General features: G+C 35.6%; 2 protein-coding genes across 5 annotated transcripts in view; one reads left to right on the top strand and one right to left on the bottom strand.

Annotated features, from left to right (window-relative positions):
* LOC127875282 (uncharacterized) overlaps positions 1–17,586 on the bottom strand; it is a 171,987-nt gene that overhangs the window by 3,160 nt on the left and 151,241 nt on the right. The window contains exon 1 of one of the 2 annotated variants that reach the window (XM_052420237.1): positions 13,243–13,510. The exons of the other annotated variant lie outside the window; for it this stretch is intronic. The gene's annotated coding sequence lies outside the window, so the exon portion shown is untranslated. Of the gene's footprint in view, positions 1–13,242; positions 13,511–17,586 lie in introns of those variants that run through there. 2 annotated transcript variants of the gene reach the window in all.
* LOC127875281 (uncharacterized) overlaps positions 12,987–17,586 on the top strand; it is a 157,401-nt gene continuing 152,801 nt past the window's right edge. Inside the window, exons 1-2 of one of the 3 annotated variants that reach the window (XM_052420234.1) lie at positions 12,987–13,094; positions 13,367–13,609. In XM_052420234.1, coding sequence (XP_052276194.1) covers positions 13,092–13,094; positions 13,367–13,609 — 246 coding nt within the window. In that variant the 5' untranslated portion in view covers positions 12,987–13,091. Of the gene's footprint in view, positions 13,095–13,366; positions 15,052–17,586 lie in introns of those variants that run through there. The other 2 variants (XM_052420232.1, XM_052420230.1) reach the window with 2 other exon arrangements.

Raw genomic sequence — 17,586 nt, 5'->3', positions numbered from 1 at the left:
ATGTGTCTCGGTACTTTGTTTGCCTGGATCCCTGCTTTCAGATTCCAGCAACAGCTAACGACCATTATTAATAATGCAGAAACCCAGCCATTTATTTAAGGTGGAAGATCTACGAAAAAGATACATATCCGGCGGTTTAACCAGACGCCTATGTAAGCAAGTTGTATTTTATTATGCGTAACAATCCATTATGTTCACAAACATGTTTGACCGAATGAAGCCTTTCCTTAGCTTCCTAGCAACGCGTTGAATATTAAGTAATGCTTTTGGCTGGACTTATCGATTTACTTTGTATAACATTCAGTGTTATTATAGATTAGTAACATCACGAGCACACTGCAAATTATATCTTAACACACAATACAACAAGAGAGCCTGAAAGGCCCAAAGTCGCTCACCTGAGATAACAAGATATTATTGGGACAAATCTTCTGACCAAGTTTCATGAAGATCGGAAAATAAATGTGGCCTCTAGAATGTAAACAAGGTTTTACTATAGCCATATAAGAAAAAATGCCCCGCCCCCTGGAAGCCATGTTTTTCAACCAACCGGCATCATTTTTAAACTCTTCCAAGATATTATTGGGATGAATCTTCTGACCAAGTTTCATGAAGATCGGGTAGTAAATGTGGCCTCTAGAGTGTTAACAAGATTTTACTATAGCCATATAATGCCCCGTCCCTTGGAGGCCATGTTTTTCAAGCAAACATAATTATTTTCGAACTCATCCAAGATGTCATTGAAACCAAATTTCATGAAGATTGAAAATAAATGTGGCCTCTAGAGTGTAAACAAGGTTTTACTAAAGCCATATAAAGCCATATAAGGAAAAATGCCCCGCCCCTGGTGGCCATGTTTTTCAAGCAACCAAAACCATTTTCGAACTCGTCCAAGATATCATTGGGACAAATCTTCTGACCAAGTTTCATGATGATCGGAAAATAAATGTAACCTCTAGAGTGTTAACAAGGCAAATTTTGACGGCGCACGACGGACGACGGACAAAAAGCGATCACAAAAGCTCACCATGAGCACGTTGTGCTCAGGTGAGCTAAAACATATGTTTCTCTATTTTGGTTCAAAATAAATTATTTGTGCGTTTAATGTCTTATACAATATCAGTCGAAGCGAAATAATTCGCTGTATGCAAATAGAGCGGAAAGCTGCTTTTTATTCGTGATATAAAAGTAACATTTATAATCACAGTTACGTGGATTATAATGCTACATTTTAATTTATCCGTTTACTTTCGATTAAATAGATTCATCTGTAGCAATTTTAGCAAACAATAACAGTTTCGGATTAAAATATTAAAAATATTCTAAAATATTTGTGGCTTAAATATTTTATTAAACACTGTGCAATCGGCTTAATAATGTGTGCGAAATTCATGATGGCCTATGGAATTAACTTACGAATCCATGTATCGACATGTAAAATGCTTGATGTGATGATATCCATATGCGAATAATTTAAAACTATATTGTGCCTTTGTTGACTATGCAAAGGCATTCGATACTGTCGTTCATGATGGCCTATGGATTTTACATACAAACCCATGTATCGACATGTAAAATGCTTGATGTGCTGAAATCCATATGCACGTGTAAAATATGGAAAAGTTTACAAGAACAATGTCATGCTCAGAATTCTGTGATGCTTCAATAGGGATCAAGCAAGGTGTGCCGTTATCAACACTTTTGTTTATACTGTTTATAAACGATTTTGGTGAACATTCGAGTTCCACAAACCTACTTACAAATGCTATAACGTTGCATTTGTTTCAACTGATCCCCGCAATCTACAATATAAATTAAATGTATACTATAAACATGGGGTCTTTAGATAAATTTCGGGTATTCTAAGGTGTGTATTTAAAAAAAAGGTATATGCAAAGAAATATTCATAAATCGGAACTTAATGCTGCCAATATTGAGAAAGTTTATTCAATTCAGGTACTTAGGTGTCAAGTTTTTCGATTACGTATCACTTAAACGTGCAGTTGAACCACTAAATGAGCAGGCTCTCAAATCATGTAATACCAGTATTTCGCTATTCAGCAGAATCCAATTAGATATCAAAACGAAAACTAAATAATTACTTTTCGATTCAATGTTAACACCAATAATTACGTATGACTGATGTTGATCAATTACACCTAAAAGTCTGCAAGCAACTACTTGGAGTTCGTCAACAAATATAAAATGCTGATGCACTAGGTGAATTTCGTCGCTTCTCATTGTCTGTCATTTGTAGAGAGCGATCCATAATTTAAAATCACGAGATCACATAACAATTTGATTAAAAGCATTTAATACATTAAATACTGATGATGCTTTCATAATACCGAAAGTAAATTGTATCGGCCTGATGCTGTTAAATCTACACTTGATTCTCTTGGCTTCAGCATTTTTTACTTGCCCCAGTATTCAGAAATCGATTATATTTATATTCTTAATCAAAGAGCCATTGATGTTATCATTAAAACTTGGTTTGAATGTATACAGTCTCAAAGTCAGCTTTAATATTATACCACGGTAAAATTAGTTTTGAAACCTACTAAAATGTATACATGTATATATAATGAACAACATAGAATTGGGTTGAGTAGATCGTAGTCGCGACATTTAGAAATAGCAAAAGGCAGATTTGATCATATTTATGTCAATAATTGTAAGTGTAAATTGTAATATACAGGTATGATTGAATCCGATTTCCATTTTATGTGTGTTTGTCCAATTTATAGAGATATGAGGTCCAAATACAACATTAAGCTATCATTTAAACCCTGAACTATTTTGAAAAAAAATATGCCATCAAAGTCTGTAAAACTTGTCTATTGTGCAAGGTAAAAGCGGAAAGATATCATTGAATCTTCTGTTGTTTCCTACTAATAGCACATTTATTCACATTACCGACGATTATTTTGTGTTGTTTTCTTCTCTATTTTATATTTATATAATTTATAGGCATTATTTGCATGCTTTCAATTACTTACTTTCTTATACATGTTGTACAATAATCAGCATTGCATATCCTAATTACTGTATAGCCAAAATTTATTTCACTGCGCATATGAATTTATAGTATGATTGTATTTTGCCATAAGCATGCGTGGCTGATTATGCGAATAAATAAACCACACAAACCACACAAAACGAGCTCGAAAATAAAATAAGTTCAAGTCGATGTTTTCATTAAATCTAAAAAGCGTTGTAAGAAGTCAAATATATTTATTAATATATACATCAGTTTTTATTAAAGCATGAAAGGCCATTTTGCAAATTTTGATATTGTAATCACAAGTAATCGAAACTGGAATACATTATCATGTTGTTAGAGAGGAGCACATTTTATTTTTGGTGAAATTAATTGTAATGATTCATTCCTCGATTGTGAATATCATGCCTATGTCACGGCCGTAAATCACGGGCAACACCTCTTTTTGAGATGCATTAATAAATGATAAAATTCTACTTCCGAGGTGGCTATCAAGCCCGGATGTTTTGAAATGTCATGGATAATTTTACAGCGCGATTATGTTTTATATGTTGCTGTTGTTTTTCAGCATTTATCGCATTATTTAAAAACAAATCGGGCAATGTAGTGCGATTCAGCGAAGATTAATTCATCCCAAAATGTTCATAAACATAAATTCACGACCCATTTATAAACGTGAGAAGCTTTATAAGTTCTGGCATGGTGGAGTTTTAAAAAGCATTTCGATGAGTTTTTCCTGTGTGACGAGCAAATTTTCACCCAATTAAATCGCTAACGACATCAAACGATTGCGTACAACATATATTTAATGCTTCATGCACACACATATTGGCCTTTTGCCGACGTAATAGATAATTTTGCATGTTTCCAAAAGAGATGGAGCCAATGCTATGCTGAGGAGATTGCGCTAATGATAGGAGGTGGCGCCAATGCGCGACGTATCAATTAAAAGCCCTATCGCAATGACATCATCACATGACGTACCTTTGATAGAAAATGTTATTTGTTATTTTTTCAACATACATACGCAGGCTCAAATCTGTAGAGAACATAAACACATTCTATAATTAATAAGATGCAGTTTTTTAATATATAAGTAATCAACTCAATTAAGAAGTCACCAACCTGAATAAAACATATTGTACGATGTATACCAAAAATGTGTAATACTTCATAATACCAATAACTAAATTCACAACAAAAAAAAAAAAAGTTCATCGACAACAATTTTTGTATACAGTATGATAATTCATAAAATAAATATAAGATAAAACTTCTTCTTGAAACGCTGATTTGTGTCCCTTAATCCAAATGCTTAATTTACTATAAGGCCACAGATAACGAATCTTAATTAGGCCTATATATGTTGTTTTCCCCACTATCAACTATAAAAATTGAAGATATCTCGTTTTATTATCCGTTAACTTTTTTTGTATAAAACATGTTCAATGTTATTATCTTACAAAGACGAACGTTTCAATCCATCAAGACATTTTTATAAAACTACTTTTTTTAATTAAAAACGCACGCGACTTAAATGTGCTGAGGAAGTCAAATTACAAAAATTAATATAAGTCTTGCAACAATTATAGAAACCATAAATAAAACATGTCATTTTAAAATAGCTATAAATGTGCATTGGCGCCATCTCCTGTCTTCGCGCCAACTCCTTGGCATTGGATCCGTCTCTTTTTGAAAATTTACAATGTATCTATTAGATCGGCTAGAAGCCGATGTTTTGTGCATGTAGTTACTTGTACATGTTCAAAGCAACCGTTTTATATAATGAGTAATGTAATTTAATTGGCTGGGAATGTGCTCGTCACACAGGCAAAATACATCGATTTTCATTTACGAATTCTACCATGCCACAATTATAAAGGTCCTTACATTTCCAAATGGGTTGTGATTGTACGTTTCTGTACTTTTTTTGGATGAATCGCTGAATTGCACTACATTGGCGGATTTTTAAAAATAATGCGAAATATGTTGAAAAAAACATATAAAACATAATCACCCTGTAAAATTATCCAATAAATTTAAAAGCAACCGGGACTGAACGCCAACTTGCAAGTAGCGCTGGCTCATTTATTAATGCATCTCGAAAAAGAGGTGGCGCTCGTGATTAACGACCATGTATGTGTATGTAAAAATAATATGACGCAAACTCAAGTAAAACTTGACTAATTTGTACTAAAGTAGTTTTGAAATGCATGAAATTATGAAGAAAAAAAGAAAAGAAATTATAACAAGTTATAAATCATGAATGCACGAGTATCATTTGCTTCCAGCAATAAACACTATACAACGAACCCAATAAAAAGAAGACATAACTCCTCTGTTCTATTTAAATGAATCTAACTTTTTGGCCGGTGGTTTTTGATTATCAATACAGAATGTTGACTCGACTGGACTTTTTCACTACGATATGGGTTTCCTTGAAATTACTTATAGCCGTCCATCCCTGAATTTAAAAGTGAAAGTACAGCTTATTTTGTTGTATTTTCCAAACGCTGGCAAACAGGTAATGCAACGCTGATAATTAATATAGCCGTGAGTAAGCTATATGATTAGTAGGTCACATGACCAAGTACCGTGTGTCTGGTAGACGAGTGGTGCCCTCTGAACAAAGTACGTTTCCTGTGTTTTTCGACGGAATTCTGCTTTTAGAAATCAATTAAAATGTATAAAGGTTATATCTTCTTGAATTATGCGCATCGAACAAATCCCCTTCATAGCGCGTGCCCCCCATCACCTCAGCTTTCCCCAAAACGTATATGCACTTTATATTTCTTACACTTCAAATTTTAATACAAAGTTTGTATACATGTATTTCAAATCTTATACAGTCATCCCTGCGGCTGCATTAAGTGAGGACCCGGATTCAATTGTTAATTTTCAATTTTGGGTGTGGTCTTGTGTTGGGGATGGGTGGAGCTGGAGTATCAAGAGGAAACACCAGTGTTGATTGATAGCCTTTGTAAAAGAGACAAAGTGCAAAAGTAATCTATTTTGGACTACCCAATACTTTGGACACACTGCAAAAGGCTAAGTCCAAAAGTTGGTAAGTTTAAAGGTCAAATGAGATCTGGTGATGTCGGTGTGATGAAAGTGTTCAAATGCATCAGCTATGAACGTATCAAAACTTTGTAGGCTGCATGATTGATGTTAGACGAAATGTGTGATTTTGGCTTCAACTCGTATGGACAGACGGATAAGGAACGACCGGACAGGCCAATTAGCATATGCCTCTCGACATCTGTAGATGATGGGAGCTTATAAGAGAACACCATCATCTTGCGTTATGTCTGTGCTGCAGATGATTGGTTTTTAGCTCCACTGGCCAAAGGCCAGCGGGGCTTACCGGTATGCCATGGTCCTGTGTCCGTCGTGTGTGCGTCCGTGCGTCCGTGCGTTAACATTTTTTCTTTAAACGTCTTCTTCTCCTAAACTACTGGTCCAATTCTGATGAAATTTCCCAGGAATGTTCCTGTGGTGAACCTCTTTCAAATTTGTTCAAATTATGCCCCTGGGGTCAAATTTGACCCTGCCTCGGGGGGTCAAAAAAATGAAAATTTGCTAATATAAGGCCTATTTTGTGAAAACTTTAAAAATCTTCTCGTCAATAACCATTGGGCCTAGGGCTACAAAATTTGGTATGTAGTGACATCTAATAGTCCTCTACCAAGTTTGTTCAAATTATGCCCCTGGGGTCAAATCTGACCCTGCCCTGGGGGTCAAAAAATAGAAAATTTGCTTATATAAGGCCTATTTTGTGCAAACTTTAAAAATCTTTCTGTCCATAACCGTATGGCATAGGGCTACCAAATTTGGTATGTAATGACAGCTTATAGTCCTCTACCAAGTTTGTTCAAATTAAGCCCCTGGGATCAAATTTGACCGTTCCCCAGGGGTCACAAAATTGAACATATGCTTATATTGGGCCCATTTTGTGCAAACTATAAAAATCTTCTTGTCCATAACCATTGGGCCTATTTCTACCAAATTCGGTAGGTAGTGACATCTTATAGTTCTCTGCTTAGTTTGTTCAAATTATGCCCCTGGGAACAAATTTGACCATGACCCAGGGGTCACAAAAATGAACATATGCTTAAATAAGGCCTATTTTGTGCAAACTTTAAAAATCTTCTTGTTCTTAATTATAGAGCCTAGGGCTACTAAATTTTGTATGTAGTGATATCTTATAGTCTTCTACCAAATTTGTTCAAATTATTCCCCTGGGCTCAAATTTGACCCGGCCCCGGGGGTCACAAAACTGAACATATGACGTTTACCAGTGGAGATTACTGCGGCCGTTTGGCTTTGACCAACAACAACATCAACATCTTGTAAACATGAGATAAAACCCTGTCATTTAGTGCCATTTTAGGTCAGATGGTAACTGCTTACAAAGGCATTGAAGTAAGAACATGTGTTATGAATGTTTTTCTTATAAACTGAAAAAAGTCGTGTTTTATTTAAATATGTCGAAAGTGACCATACATCCGGATGAAAATATTTTGGATGACATGTTAATTTCATGTCTTTTTTGTAGTGTTTAAACCAGTTTAATAATATATTATTGATTTTAAAAACACAACTTCCATGAACATAATTATTTCAAGAAAAGTCAATATATTATACTGCACGGTAAACTCAAACTTTGTATCTAAGAGAAGGTGTTGAAATTAATGAAGTGCCATATTCTTAACTATCGTATATGCTGCTTTTTAATAACTAATGATTCATTGTTCCATTTGTGAATCGTGACTCATGAATTGTGGATATGATTGTCAATTGCTCAACAATCCATATATATTTCTGACCATTTTATAATTTTCTTAATATAAGTTATGAACTGATCTTAGAAGTCAAATGTAATACTTAATTAAATACATTTATAAATATAAAGAAATAATCTTTAGATTATCATAATATTCTCAGGCCTGTTGGTCTTAGGGATGTGTGGGTTGATGAGCAATTTCTCCTTTTATCATAATTATTTCTACCCTACCTGATCATTTCCTTCATATTCCATTTTAATTTAAATGACGTCTGCAACCTCTTTCAAATTGGGAAAGTCCAAAATGTGTCGTTTGAAAAAGGGTTAAGGCATTTTGATTCCTATGGGTCTTGTGGATCTGTTTCAAATCAAATGCGTAGATTTGATCTTCAGCATCTAAAAATATGTGAAATAGAAAGAACAACAATATCTTCTGAAGAGATAAATGTACCTACGTTATAAGCAAAGGACCTGTGCAACAATTCCTGGGCATTTAAGTCTGTTTAGTTAACACGGTAGTAACTTTTTTCATATATAAAAACGCTCACCCTTCCAACTTTAAACGCCCAGTGGGACGAGGGATAGAAAGAGAAAGTCACATGCTTGAGTACATTTCAACCCATGCGCATTGCACGGTTTTTTCGCAAAGAAAAAACAGTGGAGCGATACAGGGCCATCATGGCCCTCTTGTTAGTTTATACAATAATGGTTATAAGTAAATAATCATTTTAAACAGTATTGCGTTACTTGCACAAGGTGTTAGTTAACTTAAATAACCAACATGCGTTGCTCAGCGACCCGGGAAAACATAACTCGCATACCGTTTCACCCACATGTATTTATTTCCAACGCCGATATTAATTTGTTTATGCGTGGTTGAATATGACTTGCATATTGAGTAGCCGTATCCAATGTGAACAAACAAATGAGTAAGCTCACCAAACCATGATGAGTGTGCGTACGTAAATATAAGTGTTAGATATGTATCATAGAGGATCGCTGGTTCGGCCCCAGGCTCGGCCACATAATTTATGGATTGGCCGTGAACTCCTTCCTACGGCCATTCTCCCCTATTTCTGATGCAAGTAATGAATGTGTCACTAAGTAGGATAAGTATTTGCTCCGAGTCCTGGTATACCAACTAACCAGAAAAGTATGAGGTGGTAAACTTACCACCGTGATATGACGGAAAAACTTTTGTAAACGGAAAAATAACTAGCGCACGAACAGTCAAGAAACGCGCATTTGCTGACAACGTATGAGCGATTTTTATTTTTAAAGTGTGTTTATTTTTCGCACATATCCCGATCTACAACATCCAACCACAGCTAACGTTCAACATTAATAATTCAAAATCTATCATAGGCAAGCGAGATACGCCTCAGTGGAAGGAATTTCCAGTGGTATAACCAGTGGTGTATTAAAAGTTGAATGACATGTGCACCATACAGATGGTTTCAATATATATATATATATGCTACTAAGTGTACATGTAAATAGTAATCTTTAAAAAATACATGTACATGTACAGAGGCAGTTAAAATAATACATAAGTTAATTCCACTCGTTATAAATTACAACGAATTGCTCTTTGTTGTAATCGAATATACAATTGACCATTTCTTACTTAAAAAGTACCGTAAATTGACATGAATATGTATATGAATGAAAATCAGTGTTTATGTAGGTTTCGTATTAAACATATTAATTGCAATACAGTGGCACTTAGTTTACTAAATGATAACCCAGTTTCTTATTATCCCCGCCGATTTTTTTTTCGGAGGGGATACAGTAATAGTCTCCGTCCGTCTGTGCGTCCGTCTTTCCGTCCGAAACTTTGTCCAGGGCATAACTCCAAATCGATTCAATGGATTTACTTTAAACTTAGAATATAAACAGATGGCAACTAGGAGAAGTGCAGTGACCAAGAACCATAACCCTATCTACCTTAGATTTGTAATTATCTCCCTTTATATAATTTCAAACTAAATTTTTGTCATGAGCATAACTCTAAATCTACTGTCGGATTTACTTGAAATTTGAAATATAAACAGATGGCAAGTATGAGAAGTGCAGTGACTAAGAGCCACAACTCTCTCTACCTTATTTTTGGAATAATCTTCCTTAATATAATTTCAAAGTAATTTTTTGTCCGGAGCATAACTCTAAATCTAGTGAAGGGATTTACTTGAACTTGAAAAATGCAGTGATCAAGAACAGTAACTGTTAACAGGCTTCTTTTTTAATTACCTCCGTTTCTTTCATTTCCATATATTTTATTCTCCACAGCATAACTCCAACACTATATAACTAATTGATCTTTGAAATATAAATAGATGACACAGTGTCATGTTTTACCAATATTATTCTACTCTCTAAAACAAGTGTTGTCATACAAGCAAACACATTTTGGCGGGGATTTTGCACTACTGTGACAAGCTCTTGTTCGGTTTGAATAAGGAACTGGGGCAATACAACCGCAGATCTTTCAATAAACAACAAAATCTTTGGTAGGTCTTTTATTTAACACCGCGATAAAAATGCACAACCGAAGAGAGACACAATATGTTCAAACAAGTGAAGAAAAGAAAGTACTTTAATCAGAACTTTTTTTTCAAGTATTAACACTTGAAACGAGAAGTATATATTTCTGCTTATTCTGACAATGTCATCTTGTGTGGACAATATCATTAGGTTGCCGAATATTCAAAAGAGTGAAGGTTTGAAATCAGATGCAGCTTTGCGTGGCACTATTAGATTTGAATCACTTTCAGCCTCGTTCAGCGCTCTTTTCAATTTTGGCTTATTGTGAAAAGGGTCTATTAAAATTCTACTTTTTTGATAATTCTTTAATATTTTTTTATTTTCTGTGCACACAAATTAAGCTGTCCTCGACATGTTATTGTGTGTACAAATGTATAAGCACGTCTGTCTGTCTGTCTGTCTGTCTGTCTGTCTGTCTGTCTGTCTGTCTGTCTGTCTGTCTGTCTGTCTGTCTGTCTGTCTGTCTGTCTGTCTGTCTGTCTGTCTGTCTGTCTGTCTGTCTGTCTGTCTGTCTGTCTGTCTGCCTGCCTGCCTGCCTGCCTGCCTGCCTGTCTGCATGCCTGCATGCCTGCCTGCCTGCCTGCCTGCCTGCCTGCCTGCCTGCCTGCCTGCCTGCCTGCCTGCCTGCCTGCCTGCCTGCCTGCCTGCCTGCCTGCCTGCCTGCCTGCCTGCCTGCCTGCCTGCCTGCCTGATACGAATGAATAGATTTTATGATTCCCCATAAACATAGATTTTCCTTAGCTAAGATTTGAAACTGGACGATACGAATGAATAGATTTATTTTTTATTTATTTTTTGACCTTGCGTTCAAGGATAACCCATGAAAGTGCAAGCACTTATTTCCAATGGGGTCCTTCGGTTTTTGCTGAAGAGACAGCATGCAGAAGAGACAGTATTGAGATACAAGGAATCCGGGTGCGATACCCTAGCTCTTTACGAATAGATCCCTTGGTTCTTTCACGTGCTCAGTGTATAGCACCGATACACGTGAGAATTACCTGGGTTTCATACCAGTACATCTCTAGTTGGGTGGGAAATACTTGAAGCATTTCTGAAATTGCCAGTGCCCTGGCCTGGAATCGAGCCGGAGACCGCTGGAATGGTAAACCAGTGTGTTACCACTCGACTACCGCACCACATCATGCTCCTAGCAGAGTTGTCGTTCGTTCCTCAACATACATGTAATGAATGTAATGAACCGCAGTGTAAGAGAGTGCACCTACATAGTAATATAATATGCTCAGTATGCGGTAATTGGTACTGGAGTTGAAACTGAAATGTATGTTTTAATTTAATGTCCATATTACGAGGAAATAAGACGTAAATTGTCTTCCTCGGAGCTAATAATGTAAAAGAAGGGTTTTATTTGTTAAATGATATTAACAAGCTTAGTTTCATGGAAACAAATGGGCATACAATTGTAACGATATTGAAGTGGTTGATAATTTAAACAATTTATGCACAGTGTTGAATTATACGGGAAGTTTAAATCAACCAAAGAACATTTTGTTGGTAAAGCCAATAAGGCCATACATACTTAATTGTGTACTACTACTAAAAGTAGTAGTAGTAGTAGAAGTAGTAGTAGTAGTAGTAGTAGTAGTAGTAGTAGTAGTAGTAGTAGTAGTAGTAGTAGTAGTAGTAGTAGTAGTAGTAGTAGAAGTAGTAGTAGTAGTAGCAGTAGTAGTAGTAATAGTAGTATGTTATATCAGAGCCTTGCCTTTAGGACGTTTTCATTGGCTGATTAATTTGAGGGAACAAGATAGTATCTTCCCTCTATATAATCCGCGTCTGTGATTGGCCGATTATCTTGTACGCACAATATAGCGATTGTGTCTTCCGCTCCAAAACAAAAAAGACGGGAAAACATACCTATTTTGTGTTTTCCCGTCTTTTTGGGGGGGAGGGGTGTGGGAGCGGAAAACACAATTTCTGTTTTCCTGTCTTTTTTTGGAGCGGAAAACACAATTTCTGTTTTCCCGTCTTTTTTTTTGGAGCAGAAAACACAATTTCTGTTTTCCTGTCTTTTTTGGAGCGGAAAACACAATTTCTGTTTTCCTGTCTTTTTATTGGACCGGTGATGTCACCTTAGTGCCACAGTATTTTTGCCTTAATTTATCTATCATTTTTATATTATACATTCCTTTACCCATATTAGGTACTTTCCTATCCATTTATTCCAATGTGAAATTATGTGAATGCAATACCATAAAGATAGAGTGCAGGTGAGGTATATAGTAGACAAGGATTTAGAAAAGAAGTATGACATTATAAAAGTTCCATTTTATAATTTTTGCTTACAAAGTTGAGGTGGAATTACCCGTATGTCGTAACAGAAATTAAACATTAATTTAGTACAATATTTATGTAGTAATTGAAATGATTACTTGAAATGAATGAGCTTCAACTAAAATGATCATAACTGAACGTTCTTTCAATCGCATCGCATACATTGTCACTAATTATAACTTTATTGTATATGCAGTTGATTTTGTGGTTTCATAACACTTAAATGTTCTTACTTCATTGGTCAAACTTCCCACCATACCCGAAAGTTATCCCAAAGATAAAAAAACGACAAATGTCATTTTTTGTATTTCGTGGAAACCATATATACTTAGGTTTGAAAATAGTCTATCGTAATTTCCGATAACGACTGGTTTTTATTGGTTTGCAAACTATTTATTAACATAAACGAACACAGTTAAATCACAACGATATAGCGTACGAATATAATAACTTGTTAAACATTTAAATCAAACAATGGTAAATACTACTTTTTATTCATATATGCATTCATGCACAACCATAAATGTACGATTTAAGCTAGTTTAAATAGTTTTATAAAAGCAATAACGATCCAGATAAACCTACATTTGTATACTAATAATGTAGCCGTTATCAATATATTTACCAAAGCGGTAGTTCCCGCATCTTAGAAAATATTAATATTACTGTTGTCGTAGTCAGATTTTGTTTATATACTTAAGAGCCGGTAATGAGCAAACCCATAAACTGTTAACATTCTAATTCTTCAGGAAAGCACAATTCACTGCGATGATTCCGGATGTAGTCGTGAGAACGTCCCACTACTGAAGACCTCATACCGCGCGTACTGTCGGGCTTACTATATGCTGGTCGACAACTGGCTCGCGGGAACCATAGGATCGGGCGTCCCTAACGACGACTATGACGTCAGAGTTATACGGAACGCCGTTGATGACAGCGTCCGCGACCTAACTATTAGTGCGGAAGACGAATCGACTTCCGGACTTGAAGAGGTTCAGCGTGTTTACGATCATCTGGTGGTCCTTTGTGTCCCGGGGCATTTGCGTACTGTCGTCTCCCATCGCCGCTGGTTGGACAAATGTTACCAGCTGTGTGTTAAAATCGGCGTTAAGTTATCGGATAATATGAAAGATCACATTCTACGACATGATCTGAGTAAGTTCTCGCCAATGGAAGCGTTGGGCTACGCCGTTATGTTCGGTGACGGAAGTGTGGGCTTCCGGAAGTTGGAAACTCTCGAGGAGCAGACGGAATGGGACCTAGCTCTGAAGCACCACTATGCTCACAATTGTCACCATCCGGAATACTTCAGGCAGGATCGTCAAGGCGGCGTTTCCGTTGTCCAAGATAGACGAGAGTCCATGGAAAACGACTCCGACGGAAGTCTCCATTTGGACGAGAGCATTCTGGACATGATGGCGGCTCGCGGGGAACGCGAGTTAAAGCATGATCACGTGATCTCCATACAGAAGCTACTAGACATGCCTGTCCAGTACCTGAGGCGGTACACGGACGCGGACCGGAAGTACGTCACGCAGACCATGGTGGCGTGGTCGGAAAAGGCCCGGAACTTCATGTCGGTCGAAGGGAATGCGCACATATTTGACGGACTGTTCGATGAAAGACACGTGGTTTATTGATAATTTTTCCCTGATTTTTTTGTTTCGTTCTGAAAACAGCTGAGTACTGATCATCCGGTCATCCAAACTAACAAACTAGCAGTCTCGAATCATAAAATGAATTGGACAGCATCGAATGTTGAAATGTAACTTAAACTAAACATTTTTTGAACGTATAAACTTTTTTTTAAATTATGTTTGCTTTTTATACTGTGAATGGTAAACTATACGTTATTTATATATCCAATATTCCAATATTGATTTTTTATCGATTTATTTTGTTTTGGTTGTGATTTTGTTAGTTTTTGTAACCTTTACAAAATGCCAATATCTTTATATATATACATTTTTACTTTAAGAAAACAACATTTTAACTGCATCTTACGTTTTATGACTTAAGATGCACAACTAGACGTTGAGTACAGCCAAAGCCATAGATTAATCAATCCGAAAAAATGATTATTTTTGGTGTACTTGTTACAGATAATATTCTTGAAGGAAAGTCTGTGGGACGGCAATATTACATGTATTTTTTAATGATATACATACGTTTTTATATGTTATATATTTATTTTTACAAAACATGTGTGAGTTTCAACTGTGTATAATTTCTAAGCATATATTTATTTAACACCACACTTTGAAAGCATAAGTTGTACAAAACTAAACGGGTAAACTTTAACATTTTAATACGTTTCTAAATAAAACAATGTTAACTTATACATTATATACATACCAATGATCTGCAAAGAACCTTTCTATGTTCGAATATTTTTGTGTTTACATCATTTTTAATAAACGAGAAATACAAGAAATTAAGTTTTCATATATACTAAAACCATGAAGCTTAGTTATTAGAAAATTGGGAAGCGTCCATGTGGTAATGAAAGCGTAACGTAACAGCGAAACGTTAACAGGGACAAAATAGCGAAATACATCGCTAAGAAATGTTACTGCATGAAATGCATGGATCCGTAGTAATCATGTTTTAAATTCATTACATGGTATTGTAATCTTTGTCTATACAAAACATGTATTACTTAAAACAACCATCTTCAAAGAAATCTCATTATTTATTGTACTAATGCGGATTATGTTCGGTAGCTGGGGTATTTCGATACTTTTCTCTTGTAAAAATCGGCACTGAACGTTCGGTCAGATCGGAGCCGACCTAGCATTTCTACGAGTTCGAGAGGTTTTCTTGTAGTTTATGTTGGAAAGTAGCCGTTTGTGGTCATTTTTCGTCACGAGGCATCCTTTCCCAACAAAATGGGACATAATTTACGAAAATCGACCGCCATTTAGGCACTAAATGGCTTAAAAATGTTGATGTAGGTGATTTTCTTGTGTCAAGAGATACCTACCTTGTTTATAGAAATTATATCAGAATTTTTTTTTATGAAAAAAGTTGTTTTATGACATATTGATAGTGTTAAAGTGACTTGGCCACTCGCCCAATACCTGTGCACTGATCGCTTTAATGTACCGGTATATTTTTTAGTTAGAATGAAGCGGATTATGTAAACGAAAAATTAAACCCTGAAATTCCGAATGAAGCCACTGGAGATAATACACTTATACTTATGTGTATACTTCTTATGATGTACCGTTATCGCATTCAAATAACTTAAATTAATATACCCGGTAGGCATTTTTTATTGAATCTTTACTAATATTGCCATTATCTACTGGCTGAATTTCAAAACAATTTTTCACTAATGTTCATTAGATTAGTCGCCCGAATTTCTTGCAATTAGTTTGATTTATAAAAAAATGCCGCCACGTCCTAAGGAAGTATTTCTCATTTACATGTTTATTGAAAACACCGGCCTGACGTCAGCAGCACATATTGAATTTTTAGATAATTTAAAAGAAATATTGTTTGGTTTACTTCAACTAAATTTCTATTGAAAATTTGCGATGGCCCATCATTTTCATTTTCCTTTACTACTTACTGATTTTACTGACAAAAACTATATGATTTTTACAAGTCATAGAGGCGACCCAGTGCTATCTTCGCCGTCTTATATCAGTATGTATTCGTCAGTCTTACCAGTGTAATTTATCGGAAATACCATATGGACATATTACATACACCAGGGTGCAGAATCAATGGGGTTTTCAGGGCTTTTCTGGACAGAATGTAATCACACCGTTAAGAACTTTATTTTTGCAAAAATCTCAAGTTATTGAAATACATTTGCAAATATCTATGGTGCCAAAAAGACAGTTTTTCTTGCAGTTTAAAGGTAAAAGAATAAATCCTTGAATACGTCTTAAATCGGAGACAAAATTTCACGTTGCGTGAAACATAACCGAGTACAATGAATGCAGTAAAAATGGAATTTTTGAACAAGAAGACATGTTTATTAAATAAAGTAATTCTGATGTATTTCACATTGCCATGAGCAGCATAAAATCTGTCTTTTGAGCACTAGTCGAAATTCTTAAGAAAACTAGTTTAAAGAAGTTATTTGAAATAAAGCAACACTTACCGTCGTGTTAAAATCCATTAACGTTAAAAGGTGGGAACCCCAACAGTCACGTGATCCTGCACCCTGTACACGGAAACACAATATTTCAAATCATTGTTGAATTTGCATGTACTGTGGAAATGCCGACGACGAATGTGTTCGTCTAAACAGAGAGACCTAAAAGCATCAATTGTGTTTATTTATAGATCGTTGGAACAAGCCACAGCATTAAATCCGTTATTTTTTTCGTCTGGAGAAGTCAGACTCTGTCAAAACATTATCCAGCGTAATGTATTACGATTACCAGACCAGTCCGCTTTGTAATAATAATTTCGATGTTTATATCCAACATGAAAGGCTTATTTATGCAACTTGAACGGTTTTGTTGGGGTTATGTCTTATACTGTTGCATTTTCCATTGATAGCGTTCTGCTGACTTTAGCATATTTTTTCTTTCGTTATTCGATACTGTCAAGCGTATTTGAAATTCTTATCGTAGAATTTGACCGGTTACAAAGTCAAAATGAATTCAGGTGATAAAGGTGTGTTGACAGTGTGCACCATCAGTAAAAACAAGAAACCGTCGGAGACGGGTGATGCTCCCCAAAGGTTTTTTGTCACAAGATTGCACTATATATTCAGATAAAAGGAAACGTCTTGAGGGGCATAACTTTGGACAAAATAATACGATGGATGGTTTAGCAACTTAAAAAATTCAAATTTCAAAGGGCCATAAATCTGTGAAAAATCATCCGACCAAAACCGGCTGATAATATGCACATCTCCTGTTGGTAGTGAAGCTTCCTATAAAGTTTCATTGAATTTCCGTAGTAAGTTGCTGAGAAATAGCTCGGACAAGAATTGCACTATATGTAC

This window comes from Dreissena polymorpha, chromosome 3 (genome assembly GCF_020536995.1).
Source record: "Dreissena polymorpha isolate Duluth1 chromosome 3, UMN_Dpol_1.0, whole genome shotgun sequence".
Lineage (NCBI taxonomy): Eukaryota > Metazoa > Mollusca > Bivalvia > Myida > Dreissenidae > Dreissena > Dreissena polymorpha.
This window is presented reverse-complemented; position numbering and strand designations above follow the sequence as displayed.